Source organism: Schistocerca cancellata, chromosome 3 (genome assembly GCF_023864275.1).
Source record: "Schistocerca cancellata isolate TAMUIC-IGC-003103 chromosome 3, iqSchCanc2.1, whole genome shotgun sequence".
In the NCBI taxonomy this organism is placed as follows: Eukaryota; Metazoa; Arthropoda; class Insecta; order Orthoptera; family Acrididae; genus Schistocerca; species Schistocerca cancellata.
In genome coordinates this window covers 387,511,218-387,529,391 of record NC_064628.1, presented here as the reverse complement: position 1 = coordinate 387,529,391, position 18,174 = coordinate 387,511,218, and the positions used below count along the sequence as shown (strand labels likewise).

The 18,174-nt window shown below is 39.9% G+C and overlaps 1 protein-coding gene across 1 annotated transcript in view; it reads right to left on the bottom strand.

The window, feature by feature from the left end:
- LOC126175096 (chromatin-remodeling complex ATPase chain Iswi) overlaps window positions 1–15,625 on the bottom strand; it is a 130,538-nt gene extending 114,913 nt beyond the window's left edge. The window contains exons 1-3 of the mRNA XM_049921639.1: window positions 15,383–15,625; window positions 15,154–15,216; window positions 14,911–15,068 (exon numbers count right to left, since the gene is read on the bottom strand). Of these exons, the coding sequence (XP_049777596.1) occupies window positions 14,911–15,068; window positions 15,154–15,216; window positions 15,383–15,433 (272 nt within the window). The 5' untranslated portion in view covers window positions 15,434–15,625. The remainder of the gene's footprint in view (window positions 1–14,910; window positions 15,069–15,153; window positions 15,217–15,382) is intronic.
- Between the last annotated feature and the right edge of the window lie 2,549 nt (window positions 15,626–18,174).

The following is an 18,174-nucleotide window of genomic DNA, read 5'->3' as shown; positions in this document are numbered from 1 at the left end:
ATGTGGTGCTACAGAAGAATTCTGAAGATTAGATGGGTAGGTCACATAACTAATGAGGAGGTATTGAATAGGATTGGGGAGAAGAGAAGTTTGTTGCACAACTTGACTAGAAGAAGGGATCGGTTGGTAGCACATGTTCTGAGGCATCAAGGGATCACCAATTTAGTATTGGAGGGCAGCGCGGAGGGTAAAAATCGTAGAGGGAGACCAAGAGATAAATACACTAAGCAGATTCAAAAGGATGTAGGTTGCCGTAGGTACTGGGAGATGAAGAAGCTTGAACAGGATAGAGTAGCATGGACAGCTGCATCAAACCAGTCTCAGGACTGAAGACCACAACAAACAAAAACAACAATGATTTGGTGGGATCTTCTGCTGAAGATATTGCTCGAGCAACAATGAAGAAGCTGTGACAGGTAATGGGAACTGTGGAGATTTCATTGTTGCTTTAGATGGATCATGGCAATGTAGAGGTCATAAATCTCTAAATGGAGTTGTGACAGCTACCAGTCTAGGCAGTTGCAAAGTAATTGATGTTGCTATTCTCTCAAAACACTGTAGATGTAAGGCCAATAGCAAGGATGAACATAGTGAAAGTTGTGAAGCCAAATTTTCACGGCACAAGTGGAGCGATGGAAGTAGAGGGAGTGAAAGCAATTTTTTCCAGATCACAGGAGTGGTATAATGTACGATACACTAACTATCTAGGAGATGGTGATTCTAAGGGATATAAAGCTGTAAAGAAACTCAAACCTTATGGCAAGGAAATTCACATTAAAAAACAGGAGTGCATTGGACATGTGCAGAAGCACATGGGGGCTCGCATGCGCAAACTAAAGCAGACACTAGGATCCTGGAAGCTTAGTGATGGTAAGACCCTTGGAGGAAGAGGAAGATTGACAGATGAAGCAACTGATAGATAGCAGATGTATTGTGGGTGTGTGATTAGGCAAAATACAAGAAGCATTGAGCATATGAGGAGAGCAGTATGGGCATTATTTTTTTCATACAGGATCAACAAGTGAGCACCCACAACATGCACTGGGCCCCACAGGTGATGCCGCATGGTGTAAGTACCAATCAGGGAAGGAATACGCCCGTAAAAACAGTTTGCCAAATGCTGTAATTGATGTAATTAAGCCCATATTCAGAGATTTATCACAGCCAAGTTTATTGGAAAAATGTTTACACGGGAAAACACAAAATCCAAATGAAAGTGTAAATAATTTAATTTTGATTTGGATTCCCAAAAGAGTGTTTGTACAGATAAAAACATTGCATTTTGTAGTGTATGATGCAGTGGCAACATACAATGAAGGAAACATAATCAAATGTGATGTGCTGAAACGTTTAGGTTTCCAACCAGGACACAACACCATTTCCACAATGCGCCTAATTGATGAAGAAAGTCTAAGAGGCACAGGAAGAAGAGACAAAAGCCTACAACATGCAGCAAAAGGGAAGAAAAGACCAGTGAAAAGGAAACTAACACTGGAAAAAGAAGAGGATACTGAGAATCCATCATATGGGTCAGGAATGTATTAAAAAACTTTGGAAGCCACTTCCCGTAACTTTAAAACTTTCATCTTTGAGGAACATTTTCTCAAAAACTGCTAACAGTATGTCAATGAAATTTATAACAATTTTGTTTACTTTTTTCCCTTCATTTTTATAACAAATTGTAAAAAAGTATTGTATAATTCAAGAGTTATAGAAGAAAAAGTGCAAAATTTCAGAGGAAAAAAATAAATATCTGTTTAAAAAATTGTAAAACAAAAACCAATAAATATTTCTTAACATGGCATTATAACTTCATAGAGAAATATTCACTGAACATGTAGTCCAAATTTCAGAGGATTATGTTTAATGGTTTTAGAAAAGAATGTTCCTTTTATTTGCTAAAATTAACATGGAGGAGATGGATTGTTCTGGCTCCCCTTAATCCATACTTCCATACAAGCCTGTGACATTTTAGCTGCTGAGCATAAGACATATCATATACGTTCTGAAACAGTTGACGACTCAAAATGATGGTGCCATTTAAATGCTGTACAACAGACATATGTAGAATGTGGTAGGGTGCTAGTGAGGCTGGATTTGATTACAATATGTGAGTGTGTCCACGGGTAATAGACACATGTGATGGCAGATGATGACATTGCACATATAAATATTATAAAAATTGTGCTGCACCGAACTAGAAATTGCTCATTTTCTTTCTTCATCAAGTTAGTACGTTTGTTGCTCTTTCAAGCTGAGGCATCTGGACAGATTTGTATGAGCTTTGGAATGGAGATAGCCTATATCCTGAATTAACCCACAGAATTCCTTTTATTCGAGGAGGGGGGGGGGGGGGTAATGCCCATCCATGAAAGTTAATGAATTTAATAAGTTTAGCAAAGAGATTAGCTTTTAACTGTTTTGACAAATGAAATAAGTACATACATAAATCTTGGACACTAGAAATACTCCTGTAGGATAAAGGCATCACTAAATTCTGTAAAAATGTAATGTATGCACATGAAAATATTTCACAGCACATAAAATGTTTGAGAAGTATATTGAATTGCGATTTTATTGGGATTCTTAAACATTGACTTGGCTTTTCTGTTTGGGTTTGAATGATTTGTAATTTCTTTGTAGATTTCGTTTGCTTCTAGCATCTCAATGGTTCAGAAGAATTAATGTCGAGTACTTGGATTGTGGAAGTATATTGGATTGAGATATTATTGTGATCATTGGACATTGACTTAGTTTTTCTCTTTAATGATTCACAATTTCTTTGGTGGTTTGCCTTGTTTCCAATATATTGAAACTTTGCTTTTCAGACACAGACGTGGTTCTTCTGATTAGATTTGAGTGATTCATATTTTCTCTGGTGATTTTGATGGCTTTGAAGATGCCAACAATTTGTTTCTCTATTAGGTTCATTGTTTCTTTTCTTTGTTTAATTGGCATTGGTTTTGGATTGCGAATAGTGTCATTCATTTGGATGTATTGTTGTTAGTGTAGGTTGTTTAGGTTGGATATCTTACAACATCAGTTCCTCAGTTTAGGTATTACTGTTTAAATTTCTAATGACCGGCAAACTATGAAAATAGCCAGACAGCAACAAGTGTCAGTTCATGCTGAACAGTGGAGAATTGAGTAGGAGGAGCGTCAGCCAAATGCTTGAGCAGCTTAATGCTTGACACAGGCTGACGCTTGATATCATCAAAATGCTGATCGCACTGCATCTCAGCGTGCAGCTGAGACGGCAGTGCAGTCATGTGCACGACAACAATGTACAACAGAATGCGTGGCCACTCAGTGTGCTTCTACATCTACGTCTACACCTACATACATACCCTGCAAGCCACCTACAGTGCGTAGCAGAGGGTACCCTGTACCACAACTACTCGTTTCCTTTCCTGTTCCACTTGCAGGTACAGTGAGAGAAAACTGATGGTCTATATGCCTCTGTAAGAGCTGTAATTCGTTGTATTTTATATTAATGGTCCCTTTGCGAAATGTATGTTGGCAGCAGTAGAATCGTTCTGCAGTCAGCTTCAAATTCCGGTTCTCTAAATTTTCTCAGTAGTTTTCTTTGAAATGAATGTCTTCTTCCCTAAAGCAATTGCCACTTGAGCTCCCGAGCATATCTGTAACACTTTCATGCTGATTGAAACTACCAGTAACAAATCTAGCAGCTTGCCTCTGAACTGCTTCGATGTCTCCTTTCAGTCCGACCTGGTGCGAAACACAAACACTGGAGCAGTACTCAAGAATAGGCTGCATTAGTGCAGTACATGTGGTTTTCTTTACAGATGAACTAAGCTTTCCTAAAATTCTTCCAATAAACCAAAGTCGACCATTCCCCTTTCTTAACATGGTCGTTCCATTTCATATCACTTTCCAACGCTATATCCAAATATTTAAATGACGTGACTGTGTAAAGCAGGACACTACTAATGCTGTATCTGAACATTATGGGTTTGTTTTTCCTACTGATCTACATCAACTTACATTTTCTACATTAAGAGCTAGCTGCCTCATTCACACACCAACTAGAAATTTTGTCCAGGTAATCTTGTATCATTCTACAGTCACTTATCTTTGACACCTTCCTGTACAACACAGCATGATCAGCGAACAACCTCAAAATTGCTGTCCACCCTGTCTGACAGATCATTACTGTATACAGAAAATAGCAACAGTCCTATCCCACTTCCCTGGGGCACTCCTGATGTTACCCCCATCTTGGATGAACACTCACTGTTGAGGACAACATACTGGTTTCTAATACTTAAGCAGTCTTCGAGCCGGTCACATATCTGGGTGCCTATTCTGTATGCACATGCCTTCGTTAACAGTCTGCAGGGGAACACTTTTCAGAAATCTAGAAATGTGGAATCTGGCTGTTGCCCTCCGTTCACAGTATATCATGTGAGAAAAGAACAAGCTGGGCTTTGAATGAGCGATGCTTTCTAAAGTGATGCAGATGCGTGGACACGAGCTTCTTGGTCTCTAGGAAATTTTTTACATTCGAACTCAGAATTTGGTCTACAATTCTGCAGCAAATTGATGCTAAGAATATTAGTCTGTAATTTTCTGGGTCAGTTCTTTTACCCTTCTTATATACAAGAGTAACATGCGCTCTTTTCCAGTCGCTTGGCACTTTGGGCTGGTCAAGAGATTCACGATACATGCAAAATAAGTAAGGGTCCAATGACGCAGAGTAATCTTTGTAAAACTGAATTGGGACTCCATCCGGACCTGTTGACTTATATGTTTTCAACTCTTTCAGTTGTTCCTCTACACCACGGATGCTTATTACTATGTCATCCATATGGGACACTGTACAATGGCCTGTGTGAACCATTTCTTAAATGCGGATTGTAAAACTTCAGCCTTCCTTTTGCTATATTCTACTGCCAAACCAGACTGGTTAACAAGTGACTGGATGGACGCCTTACACCTGCTTAGCGATTTTACACAGGATGTAATCTTTGTCTGTCGTCATTTGCACATCCTCTTCTGAGACAGCCAAAGATGCAACCTCTTGGCACCAGGAGAACGCAGACTGCATGGCCTCTATGCGTGCCTCCAAAAAAGTAAGAGGCTCATGCGTGCCTGACTCGCTGCTGCTCAACACTAAGCTGAATATCAGCAAATATTTGCAATGAACACAAGGGATTTTTTTTTTTAATGTGCTTTCGATTTTGATCCAACTTTAAATTACACTATAACCACAGACTCATCAAAATTTGCCATTTGAACAAGGCATGCAAATTTTGCAGGGCACTGAAATGGAAGGAGCAAATGGTGGGAATGTGTTGCTCTGAGGGCAAGACAGCCCACATTAGAAGAGAAACACTATCCATTAAAGGAATTATTTTCTAGAGAGACTGATGAGGCACAGCAGTTCCTAAACTATATAATTCATGAAACTTCCTGGCAGATTAAAACTGTGTGCCCGACCGAGACTCGAACTCGGGACCTTTGCCTTTGGCGGGCAAGTGCTCTACCATCTGAGCTACCGAAGCATGACTCACGTCTGGTACTCACAGCCTTACTTCTGCCAGTACCTCGTCTCCTACCTTCCAAACTTTACAGAAGCTTTTATGTAAAGTTTGGAAGGTAGGAGACGAGGTACTGGCAGAAGTAAGGCTGTGAGTACCGGATGTGAGTCGTGCTTCGGTAGCTCAGATGGTAGAGCACTTTCCCGCGAAAGGCAAAGGTCCCGAGTTCGAGTCTCGGTCGGGCACACAGTTTTAATCTGCCAGGAAATTTCATATCAGCGCACACTCCGCTGCAGAGTGAAAATCTCATTCTGGTATATAATTCATGTTTTCACACTAGCCCCTTTGGTGCACACAGAATTCTCTCCATGCCTGGGTTTTCACCTCACCGATCTTTAAGGTGCAAGGGAAAGTACACTATAAAATAGGGTCCCTTTTATCTTCATCCACAGGTGAAGCTCAATTTTTGCAAGTTTACTTTATTGGAGTCGACGCAGTGGAGACTCACAGACTCTACTGAAAATTCACAATCAAAATGTGTTGGTGGAAGAGTTCAAAACAAGGACGAGAGCTGCAAGACGGCGATCGACACGGATTGTGTGCTGAGTGGACAGCACATGCGCCACCCCACTACAAAGCGCCGGCTGTGGCAGAGGTCATGGCTGTGGTCTTGGTGACACAGTGCTGACCTCGCCAGGCTCGCTGACAAATACCACTACTACGATGCTCTACCATATTGCATTTATGTTTTGAAATGGGTAAGAAGGATATCACTTGAGCATCCCTCAAATGAATCTGACAACTGGGTCACCAAACCTGAACAAAACTGACATGCATGGATTTCTACACATTTCACCTGGTGGTCTGCAAACATGAATACAATTTGTTGCTGTGGTGTTTGGTTTATCTGTACAAATTTTGGTAGATAAATGCGGAGGAGGAGAGGGAATGTCGAAGGGAAATAACAGGTTCAGAGAATTATGCCCACCTGCAAGATGCCATTGTGAAGGCCAAGAACGAGAATCCCAATGACTTAGGTCAGATGGTCATCCTCTAGTTGTCATTTATGAAAAGGACGAGGTACCTTCACAAATATATCCAGGACACTTTCTGCTATGCTGGGAACTATGGTTGGCTGGACTTATACATCACCTTCATGTACAACACAACCTGGTCCGAGATCAGAGAACAAATGATGAATGGGCATAAACTGACAGACTACTGTAATATCTTCACAATGCAACTTTTTAATGTTAAAGTGCAAGAGCTGGTGGCTCTCCTCATAAAAGGGCATGTTTTTGGTAAGGCACAATGCTTCAAGTATTTCACGAGTGGCAGAAATGTGGCTTGCCACACGTGCACTTGTTGCTGTGGTTAAAACAGAAATTGCAGCTGAACCAAACCGATCAGGTGATATCAGCAAGTTGCCTGACCCCAATATGGACAAATAGCTATATGACATGATCACTAAGACCCTACTCCTCGGTCCTTGCAGAATGTAAAACCCTACATCCCCAAGGATGAAAGATGGGAAATGCATCAGAAAGTATCCTTGGGCAAAAAGAGGCCAAAACAAACAAGAGCAGATATCTACTGTAGAGACGCAGAGCAGTAGAGGACAGGGGACGTACAGCCACAAAGCGAGAGGTACCACGTCAAGACGTCATAGTGCACATCTGGGTGGTTCCATACTCACTGCTCTTTTCCAAAAATTTTAATGGCCAAGTTAATGTGGACTTTTCTATCTCAGTCCCAGCAACTAAATACATTTGCGAGTACATAAGCAGGTGACATTTACTGTGCAATGGCAGAGCTACACTAATACTGTCCCAAGAGACAAAGTGCAGATGTTTAGAGTAGGCTGATATGCGAGCAGCAATGAAGCAGCACTACAGATACTGGGCCTGCTGATTTGTGAGCAGCACAGAGTACTGTCACATCTTTCAGTGCAGGTGCCAACAGCAAGTGCCTGTAGTGCACGGATGCCAACTTGTGGAACCGAGTAACGACACGGCCTGCTACCACCCACACCACATTTTTCCATCTGTGCCAAACAGACGAGTTTTCTGTATGCAGAACTGCCGAAATATTGTACATGGCATACATCACTGAAAGAATGGAAGTGTCGTGTGCAGGGCACCCTGGTTGAAGGCTGGCAATGTGTGAAGGGGTTAGATGCCCAAGGCAGAATTTACACCGTGCGTGTAACATCTACATCTATATCCATACACCGCAAGCCACCTGATGGTGTGTGGCGGAGGGTACCTTGAGTACCTCTATCGGTTCTCCCTTCTATTCCAGTCTCGTATTGTTCGTGGAAAGAAGGATTGTCGGTATGCTTCTGTGTGGGCTCTAATCTCTCTGATTTTATCCTCATGGTCTCTTCGCGAGATATAACACACTGAGTATCAATGAGTACAGCTGCAACTGACCTGCGCCTGGGGCACCATCAGTTTTCAGGCTCTCAAAACAGTCTATGGCCATGAAAACGCCATGTTCCAAGCATGTGACGGAATGGGGCTTTTGAAAGGTAACTGCCTGCTGGCCTACGATGTAGAACACCATATTCTGACAGTCACTGACCAAGTTGGGAGAACTCTTTCCTGTCATGTAGAGCAACTGCAGACTCTTGAACCTCGTAACACTTTGGAACAAACAGAAAACCGCATTATCAGAAGAGACATACACAGGTGCCAATAGACCGCACAGGCCAGCGACCACATATATTTCAACGTAGCGATGAAACTTATTGAAGTTTTCTCCATGGTGGGAAAACGGATGTCTGATTTCAGCATGCACGCCTCATGAATGGGGGACCTGTGTACAGATTTGCTCAGGGAGATCAGTTATGACACTACAGCCTTGGGAGCTCAAGTCACCCAAGCTGCACATCTTTAATAAAATAAAATTCTGAGTGAGTTGGAGAACAGAGTATGGGTCTTTATTTCTTGGATGCACCTGGGGATAATGGCAAGACATTCACGTTGAATTTGCTACTGGCACATCTGCAGAAGAGCAGGAGTGTTGCACCCCCTGAGATGGCTGCAACCTCGTTCAGTAGAGGAAGAATGATCGCTTGATGTTCAAGCTTCTACTGAAGCGAGGAAATGCCAATTTGCGACATAAGCTGCTGCAGCACTGCAAATTGATTGTCTGGGATGAATGGTTGATACTACACAAGCGTGTGATCAAGACACCAGATTGAAGCTTGCAAGACATCTGCGGTAACCGAATGTCGATGGGTAGGATGGTTGTCTTGCTCACGGACTGCTTCCAACAGATGCTGCCAGTCGTTGAGCGAAGAACTGCGGCAGACGAGATCATCACATGCTTCAACTCTTTGCCAGTATGGGAAAATGTAGGAAGGATGCACCTCACAACTAATATGAGAGTCCGTCTATACCGAGAGTTTCGACACTTTGCTCAATACCTCTTGGTGATCAGTGAGGTCCACTTAACAATGGATGCAGAAGGCTTAATAAATTTTGAAAGCCAATTCTACAGTGTTGAAAGCTTGGGAGATACTCTAATTAATGAGGTTTTTCCGAGCTTTAAGCAAAACTTGTGCAACGAGTAGTGGTTATGTGAAAGAGTAATTCTGGCGCCAAAGAATGAATCGGTGAGAAATATGAATAGGTGCAAAGTACCTGGTGAGGTGACCACCTACATGTCAATTGATATAGTGATGACAAGGAAAAATGCTAGTACATATCCTGAAGAGTTTATAAACTCATCAGAGCTGTTGAGGTGCCATCCTACAAGTTGGAGCTGACGGTGGGTTGGCTGTCATACTGATGCATAACCTGGATACACCAAGATTGTGTAATGGCCCCATTATACACATTCTGGAGCTGAGAAGGCATACAGTGCAGCCCACCATCACCGGCGAAGTCAAAGGAGAGGTGGTATTGATACCATGAATTCCTATCATCCCAACAAACTTGCTTTTCCAGTTCAAACGTTTTCAGTGACCTTTGAATGTGGTCTTTAGATCACTAAAAATAAGAGTCAAGGACAAACGTTAAAATTGGTCGGTATTCATATAGGCACACCATGCTGTTCGCATGGGCAGCTCTACAATGACTGCTTGCATGTATCGAGAGCCAGAAATCTCCACATATACACAGAGAACAATAAGACTTGGAATGTTGTTTACAGAGATTTATTACAGTAGTTTTCTGTCTTTCGGGACACACCAACAAAACTATTATCTTTTCTGTGGTAGGTGTGTTGCAAACAGTATTGAAATCATTTACTCCCTTTCCTGGTGCATTTTCTAATTCACTAATGGTCACAGAAAAAGTTTTTCCCTTAAGTAAACGAGCGAGTGAGATGTGAATGACATGTACTCTGTCAGCTTCTTCCCTCGTCTGAAAAATTTGGTGATATCCTCATTCTTCCTGTAATCTCCATCATTTTTTATAACATTTCTCTTTGTGCCATCCATATTTCACCAGTTCAGTGTCTTCAAACAGACCACTTTAGCTAATACTGACACATCATATAGACTAGCTTCCAGCTATAGCTACTACTCATCCGTTCTAAGTCCCTTGTTATGCTTTATACAAATAGATGAACACAAATTACTGATAATCTGTTATACTCTTATTTCTGCTTGAAAATTAATTTGCCACATAATTAATAAAAAGATCATTATTTGTGTATCCACTATTCCAATTACATAGGTGGGTGATTACATGAGAGACTGAATCAGAGATATTTTATTTTACTTTTAATTTATGCTACAATTTTCTGAATCTACAAAAGTTAAATTTTACTGAGCTGAAAAATTTATTACACTTACAAAATTACTTGAGGAAATATAGATGAACGAAGTCTGCTCATTTGTAAATGAGGTTTGAGGACAATAGGTTTGCTTTTTATGTTGGCAGCTATTTCAAGTTAGGTTGCAGCCACTTTTCTTTCAATTGTTACATTTCAAGAGCAGAATATTATCTTCTGGACATATTCCACATTTTTTAGATATATAGCTATTTTACAAAAATAAGCAGGTGTTTATGGTAATACGTATAACAAAAAGCATTAAAAAGTATACTCTCCAACTCAGCAGTAACAGCAAAAAAACCAATAAAAATACTCAATGACCCATAGACCAGTGCTTAATTTGTAAATAACCATTGGCTATGTAGAAATGTTAAAAGTACGCCCACCTGGACAGCCGAGGGCATTAAAGCGCTTGCTTCCAGGACACAGGAATGTGTTTTGGGAGAAGATCAAATCCACTTCACGGATTAACGATGGAGGCTAGTGGGCCAGCCACAATGGACGTGGTCTTTAGGCATTTTTCCAGGATCAATGGAAGCGTCCGGTTCCACCCGTGATGTAAGGCTGTTGCGGTACGTGACGTCACGACGACGCGGAGTTTACTTTGTGAGTGTGGCGTGTTTGTAGATGTCGTTTTGATGTGATTGGTGGTGCTTTCTGGTGGTGTGTTTGTGTTGTGTGTTAGGTGATGTTCTTGGTTTAGTTTGAGTGTTTATAGGTGGCATATTGTTGCGGTCAGTGGTTCTTTCTGGTGGTGTGTTTATGGGTAACGTGTTATGTGGCCTATGGGGTTCATTTGCACCGTAGCACTGCACGTGTGTGGTATCAGTGGTTAACTGTGCTTTCAGCAGAATATTTTTCAGTGAGTTAACGATTTTGGTTTTGTTATGTCGACGTTATTGTAGTTTTTTTTTCTGTTTGTTGTGTGTGAATTTTGATGAATTGCTTTATTTATGTCTTTGGTAGGTATGGATATGACTGATTAGGTCAACAGTTTTTGGTTGTCACCAATGATGGGGGACAGTGCGTTGTCTAATAAAATTCCTTCAGCTATTTGGCCTGTTGGCTGAAGTCGTGAAGTGTTCAGTGTGTCATGAAGAAATGAGGCTTACTAAAGTTCTGGTGTCTCAGACAAAGGACGGCTGTATGTGAAGATGTCGAACGGATAACTTATGTCACTCCATTAGGCGAGGTTCCTGGTTCAAGAAGTCTAGGTTGGGCATACAAGAAATTGTGTTAATGACGTATCATTTTTGAGGTCAAGGGAAGTGTTCGATTCCAATTTCGATTTTCTAGGGATTATTTTTGTGGGATTAAGTTTGGTGGTGAAAGTTTTGAGATTTATAGTGCGGTATCAGTTGTTTCTGTTGGCCTATATAGGTCAAAAGAAGTGATCGATTCCAGTGGATTTTGTGTGTAGTGGAATTTGAGAAGGTTGTGATGTCTTGTTATTTTACTGTTTTTTGTGGTTTGGTGTAGTGGTGTGTGTTTGTATTTAGTTTGGCCCCACCAAAAATTCCCCAGTTCCCCCGCTTGTCCCGTTAGTTTCATTATATTTTTGGAGGAATATCTATTTGGTGGTTTTTAGATCTATTTTCGTGTTTGTTGTCATGTTTATGTGATGATGTCATAGGAGTGGTATGGGAGTCGTCGTGAATGGTCGTTTCCGCCATATTGGTGACGTCATTTGTCAAAGTAGAGGGGTGGAATCAAAAACTTTCGTTATCCTGATGGTAAACTAAGGTAAATACTAGTCTGATTCCCATGTCTTGCCTCAGATACATGACTCTCAAATACCTTGAGAAATGATGTCACATTTGACAGAATATGGACAGAGTAGGTACCATTGGTTCCTTCCTGGGGGTGGAGGAAGCTGGCAGTAGTTTTAAAATGATTTTGGGAATGGCAATAGCATTGTAATAATAGTCTATATATGTGTACGATTAGTTCTCTGTGAAACTGGAGAGACAGCATACCAGTCCCAACCCAACACTGGTTGGATACAGAACACTAGAAAGGAAGATAATGTTAAAAAGTAAGTCTGTCCCAACAGTGACAATTTTTGGACTGTTACTAAGTCTAAACCATTTAACAGTTCTGGTCATTTACAAGTTACATTGGTTAGTATAACAAGTACCTTGCTGGTTTACACTTATACTTATTTATCATTTACTAAAAGATTGGGATAACGTCAGCAGAGTGTATGAGAAAACTTGCAGAAAGATATCAGTACAAACAACACTCATTAAGCAAAAGGATGGGACAGAAGACGATGGGAAAACATGAAGAAAAAGTATCTTCCTCTGAAAAATATTTAATTAAACATCAGAAGGAGGAAGCTGAATGAAAAAGAAAGAAGAGACTTAAATTAAAATATGTACTGATTGAAGATGTGTTTGGGAAAACCTTCTTAAAAAGGTAGAAAAGCAGAGAATATAAAAAATATTTCAAGTTGTAAAGTTAAAAATGATAATCTGCTCATAATGCATAATTTTTTCACAAATGGTGAAAGCAGCATTCAAACACCTAGTATAAAGGATGTCATGTTGGCTTAAGTCAAGATTAGGGCCTGCAGAAGTCACAGAAGTGTTCTATAATGGTCATAAGTTGGAAACATGTCAGTTTCATGCAGCCAATGCATTTCTAGTACTGAAAGAGAAACCTTTCTCTGCTCCTATTGACAAAAATATTTGATTTTTTTTCTGAGCATGTCACCGGCACTGTCGGGACTTGTGAGGTCTGTTCAGACAGTGATGTCACAAATTATGAGGTTAGTCTGACTTGTGATGGTCTGGATGTGAGACGGCGAAGCCATTGAGCGTGGAAGCTCGAAAACCTGGTTGTAGTGAGAAAGTTATCTGTAGTTTAGCCCGAGGTTTAGGTTTGGTTGGAATGTGTGTGGTTATGAGCTGGCGAAGCCAACAAAAGTGAAAGGTAAAAAACCTAGTTGTGACTGGTCTGTAACTTAGCCTGAGGTATAAATTAGGTTGTACTACGACAGTTTTACTCCCAAAAATTCAATTAACAAGCTTCGTTGTCATATCTTTGCTCTTTCTGAATATTTGATGAATTACGTCATTGTGGTTAGACTGGTATCTGCTAGCATATGTTAAATTAAATTAATCATTCTGGTTGTCAAAATATTTGACTCTTTCTTCCGAGTGTGTCACGATTTCGGTTGTGCTATATTAACATGAGAATGTGACAATATCACTGACCTCAGCAGCCATGGACAACGGTCACGTGTGTATGTTCTCTACTTTAGAGGAAGACCTTTTGGCCAAAAGCTTACATGTATAGCAGTATTTTTGTTGTGCCTGCCTGTGACTCAACATCTCCTCTATATGGTTAGCAGCCCTCTATCTTTTTCGTAATAGTGCCATTATCCCATCTTGGGTTTTTAATGATTAATATTGTGACATTTATTGATATTTCATTGCACAGAGCAGGGGTGTCCATCCCATGGCCCAAAGTACGAGTGTAGCCCAAGATGTGAACATCTATCACACAAGCAAGGTGGGGGGCGGGCAGAATCCATTTCTATTAAGTTATGATACAATGAATATTTTCCACTTGAAACTTTCGTAAGCTCATCCTATACATCCCCCCTCCCCTCTCTTCTTTTTAAATGAGTGAATAATTCCATAATTCACAGAGTTCTTTTAAATGTTGGTGGGCATATAGAGCTATGTCCTTTTGCTGTATCACCATTATCAAAGTTTCATGGGTTATTAAGAGCTCAGTTTGTAAACCTCTAATATTCAGCATTAAAGGGAAAGTAGGACAATTATTCATATGATCATATATCATCCTTTAATTTATTTCTTATTTATACTTGTTAATATGTTTGCTTGACAGTTTGAAAGTTGTCCCTCCCATGGCCTACACAGATAACTGCGAAACGACAATCATTACTGAGTTGTATAAATGAAGGCATATTAACAATAGGCCTAAGCATGTTCTTTATTTCTGTTAAAAAGAAAATGATCACAATATAAGTTTTGATTTGCTCAATTCTACAGGCAAAATTTTTACTGTCAAGAGCTAATTCTTTATTGTTTTCCACATTTCTTCCTAGAGTGAAGTAACTCAATTTCCAGTTATTAGTAAGCACTGAAGTAGAGCAAACACAACACTGGTTTCCTTTTACTGTCCACTACATGTGAATTAAAGCACAAAAGAAATTTAAAGTGGACATGATTTAAATAGTGATTGCCCACAGGTTGTCCCAAAACCTTCCCTTAACCAAATAGGCTAGAAGTTGGTTGTATCTGTACCCCTCTCCCCCCAAGCCCAGGAATATAAACAAACGCGGTTGCAGATATGACAGCAGTTATTTTTGAGATCCCTCTTACTTATGTAGTTAATGTGAGAAGTATTCTTTCTGCTACCAGTTTCAACTGATATGGGCAGCTACATAATGACTACATCATGACTGGATTTTTAATACCTGATATTATATGATTACAAAGTTTAATGATACAGTCAACACATAACACACTCACAACATATTCGTATTAGACCTCACAACGGAAACTGCACAATACACCTAGCATAAATCTGTCACATTTTGTACTATGCTGGGAACTCTGGCTTTCACATGCAGTCGAAATTCAATACTCACTCTCCAGGATCAATTTTTGGTTGTTCTTTCCTCGGTCGCCCGGGTCGAACTTTTAATGGACTGGATGGTGTCTTCCCACCTTGGTTGTTGGACATAAAGTGAGTGAAGATTTCGGTTTGTTTCAGTAAGTAATCAAAGCGCTTGCTCCGATCTGTAACCTTCGAAACACACAAATACACTTAATAGTAATTATACGTCTACATGGATGTTATCATAAACATCACAGTGCTTTAGATCACTCACAACTTTCACTTCATAATCTTCTGGTTTCTCCCTCGATGACATCGTGTCGGCTGACGATGCATTCTACAGAAACATAACCAAAGTCATAAGCTGACAGTCTATAAACATGTTATTTCATACTCCAAAACAAAAATAAAAACATAAATAGTAAGGTAATGAACACCAAAACGTATTCCAGACAAAGAACGTCTCGAGTTTTTCTTAAATTATAGGATACACCATAACGTACCGAGTTTTCACCAGTGTCCACTCCCTCCATAGCGTCTTCTGGTTTCGACATATTTACAAGTTTTCTATAAACACTAAACGTACACTTCACACACCGGGTATAATTGTATACTAAGACAGCGCACTATACACATATAATGGCGGGCACAATTTACAGGGCAACCAACATTACTTTCTACACTAGAACTCCATTTCCACGCAACAGTCGCTTAGACGCAGGTTAGATGGTTACCTTCCTGAAATACCAAAGTTCCTACTATAAAGAGCGAAACGATTTTCACTTTATTGTGATTCCCGCGGGAGGAGAGGGATACCTGTGATCTCGGCTAGGAAATTATGGAATGATCTTTGTTACATCTTATATAAAATTCAATAATTTGTTATTATTTATTTGATTTTTTTATTCGACAATTTAGTCATTTCAAAATAGCGGGTTACAACGTAACTGAGCAATAGGCCTTCAATTTTTCTTGCATTAAGTCCCGCCTCGGACAGATTCTGGCTTAATGCCTGTACTCACGTAACGATCTGCCTGCGCAAATAGTTGCGCAAAAGTCTGTGAATGTTCACACGACACAAATTCCAATCCACTGCTCGCCTGTCATCTGTCGGTGTAGAAGAGTAATTTCAGTGGCAAGCGACTACACTCTCGCACGGTAACCTCAAGTTTTATACCATTTATTAGTGATGGGCTAAACTGCGATTTTCCGATATCAGTGATTTCTGTGAATGCTACTTTTCAGTATCTGTTATTCTTAACTGTGATTTGTCGCAGTTAAGAGTCGCAGTTAAGGAACATAGGTCGTGTATCCCTCCGCCACTGCTATTTCTGCGATTTCTGCTACTTCCGCGATTTCTGCGATTTCTGTGACTTCTGCTACTTCTGCGATTTCTGTGACTTCTGCTACTTCTGCGATTTCTGTGATTCCTGCGATTTCTGCGACTTACCACCATATGAAAAAATCTGTCAACACAGAAAATTTCATCTCAACAAACCTGTCATTGGCAAGTATGTTTTACGTTTTTTCTTCCGTTGGCTTTAATTTTGTATTAAAGAAACAACTGTGAAAATATTAAGAGTGTAATTAATATGTAAGTAGCCGTACAGTACCGTAATAGTTCGTATTTAGAAAATGAATTCTAACATATTGTTATGTTCACAGGTACCTGAACTACATTTCAGTCACTCAGTAAAGTGATAACTCAAAATATCATTGTCAACAGATCTGAAGAAATTGCCACTGCGTCTTTAGACCGTTTTCGTCAGACGAGAGGTTAGTTTCTAAGCGTTTCGATGGACTTAATTACTTCAGTGAGATCGTTCTTGCAAATGTGATATTCATTATAGCAAATATTAGCAATCTACTCTGTCGATTATATTGCTAGTAAGTAATGACAGCAAAAATTGTTTAATAATCCTTGTGTTTTTGCAGACACAGCTCTGACTCTGATTACTGGTTGCTGTACGTATCTACCCACATCAAGGCTGTTTTTGAGAGAGACTCGTGAAGTTTCAAGACAGCTGTTAGAGGATTTGCAGTTTAAAAGTGAAATAATTGTGAAATAAGTGTGTGAATGATTAAACTGTGTTTTATTGAAGTTGTTGTGCGATTTTAAAGGAATAATAAATGTCAAATACAGTGAGTGAATAATAAAAATCTCATTTTCCACATGTTTAAGCCGTCCTATACCCATAATTTTGCGCCACTTACTTATTGGTAAACACTTGTTGGAGAGTGATATACCGCCCCCCCCCCTTTCTCCACAATCTTGGTGTGACACTGACCTGTAACTTATCCCGAAGTCTACAATATGCATTTTGAGGCTGTTGATATGAAAGTGGGAAGTACAGATCTTCCAGTTAAATCAGGAGTAGCTTAAGTGCATTACTTGAAAGTAACACAGGAAAAGCTTACTTATGTAGGTGGTAGTAGTGTCGGCAAAAAGTTCTTGTGTGTGAAGTTGCCATGTAGAACACCAGGTGTAAAACTTTTCTCCCGAGTGTTGAAGTGTTGAGGCATTCATATGATTGTTTTCATTTCTCTACACTTATACAGATGTCTGAGTTCTGCTGTGTTAACATTGCAAAGTCCTGTAGGCATGTGGAGTATTAACCAAAACTGTCATATTGGAAGCAGAATCAAACACATTTGTTACGTTACTTAATATTTTCAGGAGAAAAAGGCAATGTTGCTTCTTATTAATATAATACATTCAGAGTCACAGCAGTATTTGACCAACCATAACTGATGCTGAATGTGCATGTCGTCATATAATATGAAGGGCTTATTTCAATAGTGGTACAAGTCCATTACCTCCACTTTTCTGTCTATAATGCTTCTGAAATTAGTGATCCAAACAAACATAAATAAAGGTTCATCTCTAGCAAGAAGCCATATGCTTGAATATTTCTGGTATCTCAAATGCAGATTTGTCAGCGCTCATTTAACTTTACGACTCTGTATCTCAAAATGAACAAAAATGGGCTTGTACCACTATTAAAATAAGCCCTTCATATGCACACACAGCACATCGAACTCGTGAGGCACAAGGCTCTCATAACGAAGTACGTACGTCGGTCAACAGATGACACTAGGAAAAGTATGTTAACTGCGCTTTTTAGTTGCTACTTGCGACTCTTAGTTGCGATTTGTCACAGAAATCGCAGTTTGACTCGGTAGCGAATAGCGTAGTATGGACTTTGCTCAACAGATGGCAGTGCTAACTGCGCTTTTTAGTTGCTACTTGCGACTCTTAGTTGCGACTTGTCACGGAAATCGCAGTTAGACTCGA